Here is a 13,454-nt window from a genome sequence, read left to right on the forward strand (position 1 = left end):
TAGTATTTCTCTTCTCTGTTTTCACACACTATGTTTTTTCTTCCATTCAGATTCCAAGGTTGATTCTTTTTTACTTCCCTTACTTTCCCTGGGTCCTTGACCTAACTAATTTTGTGTGTGTGTATGTGTGTGGGTGTGCATGTGCACATGCATCTTTTAAGTGATGCTCCCAAAAATGTTGAAGGTAGTAATGATCTCAAAATGCTCTGAAATCTCATACTGCAAGTCCATGTGGCCAGGGATGTGAATTCACTCATACATCTTGATCAGCCAATAATAAATTGCTATGTAGATATTATTAGTGAATATAATTTCATTTATGTATCAACCATTGTAAGGTTTTCAGTAGAAGCAGTTTCACATTCTAGTCCATATTCAAGTATCCCCTCAGTTGTGGAAATTAACGGAGTGACTTTGGGCCAGTCACTGTCTCAGCCCAATCTACTTCAAAAGATTGCTGCTACAGGAATAAAATGAACGGAGATCCCTATGTAAGCCACTTGTCACTTCTAGAAGGTAGAAAGATATAAATCTAACAAATAATTATATCACAGGAAAGAAGGTAATTAATATATAAGAGGGACATAGGCAATTTCTATTCAATTTCCCATACCTTTTTTTTCCTCTTAGCACATTTGACAGGCATTTCTGTTTAAGGTAGTTGGACATAAGAACTAATGTAGGTGGACAGAAATTCATTGCACTGATCCATATTGTATATTAAGTGCACAGTAATAAAACATTTTTCTATTAGGAATAAACAAACAGAACAAATTTATATTTGTTGTTGGTTTTCTTTCATTCCCCATACAGAATCTCAAGCTGGTGTCAGATGGTTGCAGCAACTTGCTGAAGCAAATTCAAATTACCCAGCAGTTTGGGGTTCCTGTGGTTCTGGCGCTTAATGTTTTCAGGTAAAATAATTTTTCTCTTCCACACCTAAGAAAAAAGAAAATGATGAGCATTATTTCTATGTGAACTAGATTTTATCTTATGTTTTCTCCTCCGAAATCAATTTTTAATTAATTAACTATTGTGAGAGGTTGTGTGTGGATTGGTTGCCAGTATTGCCTCATTAAAATATAATTTCAGCATTAAAGAATTGAGGGGACATTGATATGAATGTCAGCAGATGAGCCTAAGTAACAGATATGGCAATAGAAGTGATGATGAAGAGGCAGCCCAACGAATGTAGAAATAGAGCAGACATGTCAAACTCACGACGTCGCGTGACGTCACACAACATATCGGGACAGTTTTGCAGAGTGTGCGTGGCTTCTGGATGACATGTCCGGCCCGTGAGCTGGCAGTTTGACACCCCTGAAAGAGAGGAACTGAGAAGAACTAAGGCAGGGGTGTCAAACTCAATTTCATTGAGGGCCGCATCAGCACTGTGGTTGCCCTCAGGGGGCCGGGTGGGCGTGGCCTACTGGATGGGCATGGCCAGAGTGTGTATGGCCTACTGGGTGGGCGTGGCCAGCTCTACATCGTTCGCATCAAGGGTGCCTATGGGGGCCTGGGCAGGAGTGGGACAGATCTGAGGGTCTCTGGCAGAAGGTCTCTGGGCCAGGGCCAAGGCAGTGGGGGCCGTTCCCTCACTGTTTTCAGGATGGCTTCGAGGGCCACATGAAACCACTTTGCGGGCCGGATCTGGCCCCCGGGCCTTGTGTTTGACATGTCTGAACTAAGGCAATTAGCAGCTTCCTGACTATTTGGGAGATATTCAGCCCTCACCATATCACAGACATTCTATGTTGATTCAAGGTTTTACCCATGAGAAAGTTTTTTGCAAGTATATATAAAATTCAAATTTCTAGCTATCTTTGACCATTACAAAGAGGACACTGTAGAATGGGATTGTGAAGTAAACCTGTTTTCAACTTCCTGTGCTTTCTTGAGACTAATAGCATCCTTAGCATAATTCAGTCATGCCAAAACTCAAGGGCAGAGACCTCATTGAGCAACGACCACCATTACATTCTTGCATTCCAATGCCTGATGCAAGTAGGTAAGGCAGGGTGTGGTGATGTCATCATGCACATGTTGTGACTTTTACTCTCTTGCCCTTGCCCTTCCTTTTCCCCTCTCCCTTGCAGACATATATTCTAAAATTCTTACATTTATGAGAAGTGTATTGGAAATGTGATATGTTGATCATCAGTCCTTCCTTTTTACATTCTTTATTTTCTTAAATTTGTAATTTGTTTAACGATACCCTATTATAGTTTATATTAAAAGCCATTTCTGAAAAAAAGGAACAACCTATCCATATGAATTATTTGTTTGGAATTTCCCCATGTTTTAAAAAAAGCTGAAAGCAGCCTTGAAGAGAATGAAGTGGCTGGGGCTGCATTCTTCTTTGCATCATGCTTTCGTTTTTCCTGAAGCGATTCTTTGCTAATAGTGAATGTCTATTAACTATTCAATTTGTAGAAAGAGATGGAACAATTATTTTAAGGTATGCATGCAGAATTTTGCTTTCTTTTTACAAGTCTGTGTTCATTACACATATTGCCTCCAAAGTCGAAGAGCTATGCAATTATCTTGTTCTGAGTTTTCTGCAAAAAAAAAAGAAAGAAAACTGGGTGTCTGCTTTGATTGGCTATACAAATTTTTGGACTTCAGGCTTGATGGTAGCTCTTTTATCCAGCCACCTGTTGAACGCATCCAGTTAAATACCAGTTCCACAGGTTCTTTTTGATTATACAGGTGTTGATAATCTTCTAAAGTACAGAATAGTTGTCCAAATGCTTAAGATGAAAAATCTTTCATTGAGGCATAGTTCTTCTTATTAAGATAATAATATCCTAATAATAATAATAATTAATAATATCCTAGTAAATACCTAATAATAATTAGGATAATATACTAATACTAATGACACCAATATGTATACAGAAAGATCCTTTTTAAAAGCTGATGAAAACCATGCTGAATTTATTTAATAATAATAATGGCAATAAAAGTAGAAATTCCAGTAAAGCTATATACCGTATTTTTTGGACCATAAGACGCACTTTTTTTCCCCCAAAAGTGGGGGGGAAACGAGGGTGCGTCTTATGGTCCGAGGGTGATCTGTATGGCCAGCCCCAACCTCTGCAAGTGGAAAGCAATTGAGATTGCCAGGAGCACGAATAGGCATGTGCTGAGAAACGCCGATCTCACGCTCCTGCAATCTGCCTCGCTCGGTTTCAGCTTCCCTTGCTACAAGAGAAAGCAGGCTGAAACGGAGTGAGGGAGATTGCCAGGAATGCGAATCGGCTGATCTCGCGCTACTGCAATCTCTCTCGTTTCAGCCTGCTTTCTCTTGTAGCAAGGGAAGCTGAAACCGAGCGAGGGAGATTGCAGGAGCGTGAGATCGGCCGATTCGCATTTCTGGCAATCTCCCTCGCTCCGTTTCAGCTTGCTTTCTGCAAGAGAAAGCCGGGCCGCAGGGCCGCCTCCACGGGTACTGCTCTAATGCAGAGAGGGAAGGACAAAGAGGGCGGGAAGGAAGGAAGGAAGGAAGGGACAATGGGAGAGGGAGGGAGAGAGAGAGGGAGAGAGAGAGAGAGAGAAGGAGAAAGAAATAAGGAGGGAGAGAAAGAGCGAGAGAGAGAGGAGAAAGAAAGGGAGAGAAATAAGAGGAAGAGGGAAAGAGAGAGGGAGAGAGAGAAAGAAGGAGAGAGAAAGAGGGAGAGAGAAGGAGAAAGAAAGAGGGAGGGAAATAGAGGGAGAGAGAGAAAGGGAGAAATAGAGGGAAAGAAAAATAGAGAGGGAGAGAAAGGGAGAGAGAGAGAAGGAGAAAGAAAGGTAGGGAAATAGAGGGAGAGAAAGGGAGAGATAGAGGGAAAGAGAAAAATAGGGAGAGAAAGAGGGAGATGGAGAGAAAGGGAGAGAGAGAGGAGAGAAAGAGAAGGAGAGAGAGAAATTAAATTAGTAACATGATTGTTAAGTGAATCTGGTTTCCTCACTAACTTTGCTTCTCAGAAGGTTGCAAAAGGCAATCACATGACCCTGGAACAATGTGACCATCATAAATATGAATCGATTGCCAAGCATCCGAATGTAAATCACATAACCCTGGGGATGCTGCAACAGTCATAAGTGTGAAAAATGGTCATAAGTCACTTTTTTCAGTGCCATCGTAACTTTGAACAGTCACTAAGTGAATCATTGTAAGTCAAGGACTACCTGTAGTTTATCATTTTTTTTCCTTTTTTGGTGGGAGGGTCAAGTTTTTGACACCTTGCTGGGCGACTGGTGGTACTCGGACATTGCCTTGTCCTAAAAGTGGTACAATGGATGAAAAGGTTGAAAAGCCCTGTTTTAGTATACCGGTACTACAGTATTTGGTTCAGATTTTTTTTTCTTGTTTGCCTGCTCTAAAAACTCGGTGCGTTATATGGTCAGGTGTGTCTTATGGTCCGAAAAATATGGTAATACTTGAGGCAAGAAGTCCCACCCTGTAGGTAATAATTCAGATCTTAATCTGTGCCAGACATTAGTTATATCCAGTCCTGGATATAGATCTTATGGGGGAAAAAAGTTGAAATTGACCTGAAATGAGTACATCTGTCTCACAAAAAAGTAACTACAGCGATCTGTCATATACAAGATATGAGAAGAGAAAACACCTTCATATTAGAGTATATTATTTCCTAATAAATTTGAACAGCCTCATCACTTCCAATTTTAAAGCACTGAATGTGTGTAACAACTTAATTAGGGAGATTGATTGATTGATGTCAGCCCAACAAGTTAGAGCAGATTAAAAAACCAATACCATATAGTTCACAACTGCTTTTATTGTAACCGCTATAGTAACAGAATCTTGCAATTCTGAAGGTACTTCCCCCCATCCCTCCCACTTGTGCAGATCAATTCTGCCTATGATCGATGAATATTAACAAATGAAATAATCCAATAAATATTTTGGGGGTCAGAATGGATTCTCCTGCCGAGATTAATTTATTCTGTGAGAAGGCCTGTACTTTCTCACATTATTTCCTTGGCCCAGGCTCAAGCCCCTCTTATCAGATCATTGCCTTGATAGCAGCTCTTTCTCCGGTCCTTTAAGGCCATTCTTTATTCTGTCTACAGTTACGTACCATCCAGTCAGTGTCAAGTCTTAACAGCCATGAAGACAGATTTTTCTCCAGTAGGATCTGTCCCTAATCTAGTTCTTCACCTTGCTGTTGGTCAACCTGGTTTGCTTTTTCCTTCCACATTTCCCATCATTAAAGCCTTCTCCAGAATTAAGGAGAGTGGCTAGTTTTTAATATTTTGTTTACTTCTTACATGCAACCAGTCAAAATAATATTCAAAACAAACTTTCAATTATATCAAAGAAACCCCTTCAGCGTAAAAATATTTGTGTGTATTGTACATACTGAAGGTTTTCGGAAAAAGGTGATGGAAGGCGAGTGAGGTCTGAATGGGAAGAAGATAAAGTTCAAGTCAACCTTAAAAGCTCTGCCTGTGATTTGGGATCCATTCCTCAAGGGGCTAATTCTTAGTTAATTAGGAGGAACAGGAAAGTTACTAGGAATTGGATGCTCAGATTACGCAAGCAGTCAGGTGGAGGGTAGGGGAAAGGAAAAGAAATACCAGCTTCTGGCCTTTACAGCAAACCAGTGTCTATTTCTATGATTAATTTATAGGTATTGGTAGATATTTCAGCTCCTCATGTGTATATAAATTACTTTGCTCTTGCTGGGATTGCTTACCTGTCGTGACATTAAAAATAAGATGGTGCAAGGTTTGTATGCATAAGTGTCCAATGACATTTATTAATAGAATTAGTCTTCCCAAATCTACTATTCTCATCCATTTTCCAGCATGGAGAACTTATAAATATATATGATCGGGGGCCCTTTAAAGGGGCCACAGCATATGGAGCTGGTCCAGAAAGTGCCTCTTCACAAGTGGAATAGCAGGCAAAAGCAAGCTGTAGGTGCCTGAGTTACGTACATACAAATGAAGAAGGTACAGCTGCTTGTCTATGTAGTGGGGTTGTGAGGTAGACAGGCCCGCCCAGAGGCTAACAGAACTACTAAGCAAATTTTTTGTGCATAGTGAATGGTCTCTTTCCTCTAAAGCAGGGGTCCACAAACCCTGATCTGTGGACCGGCACTGGGCCATGGCGTGCCAGAAATTGGGCCACTCAAACAAGTGAAGCCCCATCCATGGGATGCAGGCAACATGCAAAACCACACCCCCTCTGCCCCGCGGAAAAACCAGGAACCGGTCCCTGGTGTCCAAAAGATTGGGGGCTTCTGTTCTAAAGCACACTGCCCTTCTTCCTCCACTGCCATTCTGCAGGAATCCATCTGTGATATCACTCTAGGTCTGGGTGGAAGGTTCCAAACCTGATGTTGCATTGAGCCCCCAAATTCCTTAAGCCAACCCCGCCTATGATTAATGAGTATCACTGCAAATGAAATAATCCAAAACTATTTTGTTGGCAGAACGGACTCTCCTGCTGAGATTAATTTAGTCTGTGAGATGGCCAAACAGTTTGGAGCTTTTGATGCAGTCCCTTGCCGGCACTGGTCAGAGGGGGGCAGAGGAGCTATGGAGTTGGCTGAAGCTGTAAAGAGAGCTGCTAACCAAAAGAGCAACTTCGGATATCTCTATGACCTGGAGGTAAGCAAGGTTGCAAGAGGGAATGTAATGATGCCTGTATTCACTCAGACGTTGTATCTAGCAGTACTGTGTGTGTGTGTGTCTGTCCGTGCATATGCACATACAAAGAGGCACATGAACATGCCTTTGAGTCAGGTTTATTCTTGATGACTGCCTTGACAAGTCCATGCAGTATTCTTGGAAAGCTTTTTCAGAAATGGGTTGTTCTATTTTGAGCTCAGATCACTATTTTGAAACTACAGCGCCGCCATAATAGTTGAAACAGACCACTTCAACTGTAAAACAACTGTTTTGATCTCAAAATGGGGCATTTCAAAGTGGTAATGGTTTGAATTAAAACATTTTGCACACTCTTTTTAGTAAATATCTTAAATGTCCCTCTCCACGCTTACAGTATGTAGCTCAAGTGTGTTTCCGTTTAGGGTAATATTTTGCATAAGATCTTTATATTCCCCTTCATCCAATTGCCAAAAGTCAAAAAGAAACTTTCTTTTTTTTTCAAATCCTTCTTTGATAGCAGCAATATAATTTTTAATATGAGATGTAATGTGAAATACTATATATTTGTTCAGAGGTTGGTGTGGGGATGTTGCACTCACAAGAAATAAAATGGGAGGCATTCTGATTGAGGTTGTGCTGCAAAGAACTCTGCAAGGTCATACCAGAGAAGAGGAGACTTTTCCACTTGCTTTTTCTGCTGCAGCCTCTCACATGCCTTCTGTACAACTCCTCAAAAGCATAAATGTTATTATGCTAGAGATGTATTTAAATGGCGAATTGGCAAAAAAAGAAAAAGAAACAACCATTCTGTTCACATAGGATTAGGGTACCATCCTTCCTAATCCCAGACAACAATCCTCTGTCGTAGAGATCTGTGAAGGTAAATATAGAAACAAACAAGTCTCCTTCACATGTTTTTAAAATTTGTTGCTGGTGTGATCTGTAGTTGACACTCTTGTCAACTCCATGGAATTTTGTAACACAATCATGTAACACATTATTCTGAGATGTACATATAGAACCCCCTTGTGTTATTATGCATTTTCCATGTGATAAGTTACTACTTAACAAAAGTTCATGTCACATTATTGGCTCCCAGTTCATATTATTATCCAGCGCTTGTATGATAAGACAGCGCTTGTATGATGCTGTATGAGCCTTGGAGAAGCATATTCAGCTTAGATATTATATCACTTATATGGCAAAGGGGAAAGAGTAACCATTCTTTTCGCATATGGGTAAATCTACGTATCACCACACTTTCTGAAGACCTGTAGCAACTTTATCCTTTTACTGCTGTAGTTAGAAAAGTCCCATGAGATCGGCTACAAAGAAATGATTTAGTGTGAAGCTTGAATTAGTTTAGGAGTTTTGTAAAATAGCATGCTTGAAAGAGGCTGCATAAGTGGGATGGACTATGAGTATCTACCATGTTTCCCTGAAAATAAGACCTGGTCTTATTTTTTATTTTTTATTTTTTTTGCCTCCAAAAGAGGCACTAGGTCTTATTGTTGGGGGATGTCTTTTCCATCGTCTTACCTTACACATGTTGCCCCCAGCCTCCATTTCACCATCAGAGGCCTTTAGGAAATACAGATTCAATCCGGAACTTGGTTCTCTGCTGCAGTGGCCTTTTTGGAAGACCTCTGCTGGCAAAATGGAGGCTGGAGGGGGGCAATGTGCACATCAATCCGGAGCTCCATTCTTAGCTGCAGAGGCATTTCTTGTAGGTTTCTGATAGTGAAATGGAGGCCGGGGGTGATGCAGCTAAGCGGTGGTGAGCAGCCACAGAAGAAGTAGGCCAGCGAGGCAGGTGTTGGTTCATGGGAGATCTGGCTGCAAAGTAAGCGGGTGCAGGGCACATGGGGCAGCTCCCCCCTCCCCCCCGCCCTATCTTGATTTTTAGGCATGCCCTTGCCCCAAAACTAGGGCTTATTCTGGGGGCAGGGCTTATATTAGGGCAACTCCCAAATCAAGCTAGGGCTTATTTTCAGGGTAGGTCTTACTTTTAGGAAAACACAGTAGATAGGAAATAAAGAGGTGAGGGGTATTGAGAGAAGGCTATATATTTTCACCTTATTTATTCAATTTATATTCTGAATATGGGGGAAGCTGGATTAGAAGAAAATGAGTATGGTTTCAAAACTGGAGGAAGAAACATCAATAATCTGTATTATGCTGATGATTGTGCTCCGATAGAACGTGCAAATGATTCAGAAGTTCTAGTAATGAAAATCAAGCAGCACAGTGAAAAACATAAGCTTAAGTTTAATAGCAGACCAAAGTAATTACAATAAGTACAGCCTTAAAATTGACAGTGAAGATATTGAAGTGATAAATAGCAAGGAAACCAATAGTCATGAAATATGTGACTGGTTAGCATTGAAAAGAGTAGTACTGAAAACCTTGAAAAACATATTCTGATAGAAGGATGGGTCTGTATAGGGGTAGGCAATCTTGGCTATTTTATGACTCGTGGACTTCAACTCCCAGAATTTCTGAGCCAGCATGGCTCAGCTTGGAAACCTCTCCCTTTCCCCTCAGCATGGCTGGCTCAGGAATTCTGGGAGTTGAAGTCCACAAGTCATAAAAGAGCCAAGGTTGCCTACCCCTGGTCTATACCTACAAACATCAGATTTGTGCAAGCAATAGTTTTTCCTCTGACGCTCTTTGAAGAAAGCAAAAGTTGAAGTCTGAAGAATCAGATCAGAAAATGTATTGATGCTTTTGAACCTTGGAGCAGACTCCCAAGAATAGTATGGATGGTCAAGAAAAAAAAAATAGATTGTCCAACAAATCTGCCCAGAGTTCTCACTGAAGACACAAACCCAAACTATCCTATTTCAGATACATTATACAAAGTTTTAACTGCCTTAAGAAGTCCATAAAGTTTTGGAAAAGGGAAAGGGAAACAAACATGAGGAGTGAAAGGACACAGTAACAGTGGAGATGGACGCTCTGTTGAAAGACATAAAGGACAGGTATAGATTGTCCTGAAGAAAATTTATCTATGTGATTGCTAACAGTCGACATAAACTTGATGGTACATAATCAAAATAGGAGTTTACTTCCATACTGTTAGGCACTGAGTCAAGACAGAACAGAATTCAAGGTCCTGAAACATTCTCACACATTCTGGTGAGAGAGAAGTTCCCTGAGGATGGGCTCCAGCATGAATGTCCAAAAGCTCAGATGACTAAACCTCTGGTAATTGACCCAGATTGGATCCTGCAACATTATCCTGGAACGTATATTTGCCTCACCAGTATATAATTAAGAGATTAGTACTTGTTAATTTCTCTTTTAATTTAGAATCAGGATTATATTTAATTTTCAGTTTTCCACGTTCAGTAGTCTTTGGACAAATTAATTAAGTTGGCATATAGTACTGAATTAATAATGCTTTAGAATTAATATAATCTTAAAAAAATTGTTTGCTCCTTCTTTGGTATTTTCTGAATTTTTGCATATCTTTGCCATTGAATATTATTAGAGCTTCATGTCGATCGTATGTATAAACAGAATTTGAACAAATATTACCTACATTTGTTGCTTGTTTCACTTATTACAGGGCCAGTTATGTGAATACCTTATTAGACAATCAAGGCAGATTTCAGCTGGCCATATCCTATATAAATCTCATTAATCTCACCAGGGCTTCCGGTTCCTGAAACCCATCATGCCCTGCTAAAACAATTCTGAAGACCACCATAAAAAGTCTTTTGTAGGAAGATTACAAAACTGTTTCTAAAGCCATGAGTTTCCATCCGTTTACCATCAGAATACAGTCTTGAGATGAAGATTTGTAAGAATAGTGATTCTTCCAGAGTAGTTGTGATGTCAACAGTCTTCCCAACCCTTTTCCCTGCCTCTTCTCAGTTGCTACCCATGGCCTTTTCTTGCTCTTACTCTCCTCCCCACCCCCCACCCCAAACCTCTCCTGTGTTTCAGGACAACTTCATTTAAGACTAGATCTGGAACAAAAGCGACTTTACGTGATAGCTATTATTTGTCTTTCTGAACTATTTCTTTCATGTTCTCAAACACCAGGTGGGAAGTGGCTGGATATTGCTAGATGGAAATAAATCTCTTCTTTTTTAATCACAGGTGGAGGTGTGGATTCATGTTACAGTTAAACTTTCATGAGCTCTTTATTCCCCATATTATGAAACCAGATCTGCCTAAGAAGGGTGCTTTGAGTGTAAGAATCTCTCTGTGATCCACATGGCTTGTAGAGTAAAAAGAAAAAGATGAAATTACAAACAGATTTATGAAAGGGTCCTAGAAAAGTGTCAACGAAAAGAAATGAAAGCTGCAAACTGCTGAATCAGCTGCTGTTTTAGCACCAGGCCATCTCAATCCACAGCACCTTGAACTTTGTTCTGTCTTGGCTCAGTGCCTGACAGTAGATGTAAAGAAGATATAAGATGGCTTCTCTGAGCCTCTGACAGGGGGCTATTTATTATTTCTCCCAGCCTACGTAGAAATGGAAATGCTAATTTCCAGGCTGAAGGCTGTTTTCCAAATGTGCACACGTGTGTGTCTGTGTGTACTCCATTATTTTTGCTGTGATACCAAAGATGAATAAAAGAAACACAATTATCAAAAACAGTGAACTTCTATTTTAATCTGAAAGCATTCAGGAAGGTGGACATATTGTGCAGTTGTTGTTATTCTTCATACAAATATGGCTCCTTGAATTTCCCTTGTGCAGAAAATAATGATTTTTTTTTCCAGCACATGGAATACTGGGGTTCTATCTTTGGCCCCTGTGGGGAAGGAAGGAAGGAGGAAAGGAAGCATCCAGATTTGAGGCATGTAGAGATGTAATATCGAAATAACCATGAGATTATAATGCTCCTTTCTGGCCAGTTTATAGAGAAATGCAAAGAATGTATAATCCCATCCACAATACACGGTGCAATAAGAAAACAAATACAAGTTTAATTAATATCCCGTGACAAATGTTACATCACAAATCCAAAAGAAAGCGATTGGGTTGAACAACACGGTCTCTCTTTCTCTTATACTTTGAATTTTTTTTCTTTCTATTGAAAGAAAGCAAAAGTGTGGGCCGTTTTTTTAAAAGGTGAATCTGATTAAAACTCTGGTAGTGTTATCAGGAGTCACCTATACGTGTTTTGGAGCTAGGGCTGGACTGAGAAATAGGCAGGCCCTGGTTTTAAAATGTGAAGAATTCCTGTTTCTTCATATGTGCTTTTGCCATAAAATAATGAAAGCGATGGCTCTTTCCTGCTGGTATTTCTGAAAAGAGCTGATGCTGTTATTGCTTATAGTGCTGTTAAGCAATAAATTCTATGTATGCCTTCAGTGGCTGACAGTTTGAATGAATCTGTTTTCACACACTGCATACATATGGGAAAATGCATGGAAGTTAGATTGCTATTAACCCATTAGTCTCAGGCCTTGTGCTTCAGAGTAAGCTCAAAAGGGGCTTATTGTTCTGCAGAATAACATCAGGGCTAAGCATCAGAACTGTGCAGGCCTGGAGAAGTTTGCATATAATGTTAATTCCATAATATATGTCATATGCAATATGAACATACATTGTTGCATGTTCAAATTTAACTGAAACACTTTCATTGATGAAACAGGCCAGATTTAGCATACAGTACACATAAGTCAACAATACAATCCTAAAAGCCACATCAAGATTCCTAAATTAAGGGATTTAAAAGGAAAATGGCTCCTGTACACATATGTAAACTTACATCAAAGAACACAAACATATACTTTTTAGAGGGTAACTCTCAAAAACGGGGGCAAGGTGAGAGCTTTTGAAAAGTGCATGCCATTTATTTCTCCATATATTATACAATAATTGCTTTCTCTTATTTAATGAAGTAGTACAAAGAAAAAAAATAGAGAAAAAAGCAATACAACAAAAATCTTATACACACACCTATGTTTATCAAAATGTATTTGTTTATATACTTTTATATAACATAAAGAATAACCCTATGTCATGATAATCATCCATAGGTAACCTACTGTTATATGCAACTCATTCATAAGTCACAATAATTTTAGATTTAAAATCCACTGAGTAATGAGGGCCACAAATTTGTCTTTCCAATGTTGAAGGACTAATGAGGTCATCAGTTATTATTTTTCATGTTATAGTTGTTGTTGTTAGTTGCAAAGTCGTGTCCAACCCATCGCGACCCCATGGACAGCGTTCCTCCAGGTTTTCCTGTCCTCCACCATCTTCTGGTAGTACACAGTTTTAAAAACTATGGATATTGGAAAATGTTACAATTTGTCTCAAAGTCAAATTAATATATGTAATGACTTAATAGTAGCACTTGGAAAGAAGGCAACATCCTTAATATAAGCAAAAGGTTCTACTGAAATTAATTGGAATGTATACCAATCAACGTGGTGAATTCCAGAGCATGTCTAAATAACTGTGACAAATTAAATTTTGCCTTTGTTTGTGTTTGCCTTCATTTTCATAGTTACTGTGGACTTAAAATACTCTTAGGATGTTATAGAGCTGCAAAAAAAAATTAATCAGGCACATTCAGGTTATAGCAAAAAAATCAACTTCTTAATCCTTACTTTGTAAACTGTTATGTTTATACAACTGTCAATAAACCTGGATCACTGTAATCCATTATGTTGGTTGGTGTCACATCACATTCATCTATAAATGGCCTGTTCACTGTATGTTTAATATACTGTGAAAACTAATGAGATCCTTTTCACCCTATCCTGGAAGATTCTGTAATTTAGTTAATATTTTGTTTTGAAAGGGAGTAAATGCATGTTATTTCCTTCTCACAGAGGCTTAATTGATGGATCTG

The 13,454-nt window shown here is 39.4% G+C and overlaps 1 protein-coding gene across 1 annotated transcript in view; it reads left to right on the plus strand.

The window, feature by feature from the left end:
• The window catches only part of MTHFD1L (methylenetetrahydrofolate dehydrogenase (NADP+ dependent) 1 like), a 141,118-nt gene that overhangs the window by 90,872 nt on the left and 36,792 nt on the right, over nucleotides 1-13,454 (plus strand). Inside the window, exons 23-24 of the mRNA XM_081312960.1 lie at nucleotides 814-914; nucleotides 6,450-6,627. Of these exons, the coding sequence (XP_081169086.1) occupies nucleotides 814-914; nucleotides 6,450-6,627 (279 nt within the window). The remainder of the gene's footprint in view (nucleotides 1-813; nucleotides 915-6,449; nucleotides 6,628-13,454) is intronic.

Source organism: Vipera berus, assembly GCF_964194415.1.
Source record: "Vipera berus genome assembly, chromosome: 1".
In the NCBI taxonomy this organism is placed as follows: Eukaryota; Metazoa; Chordata; class Lepidosauria; order Squamata; family Viperidae; genus Vipera; species Vipera berus.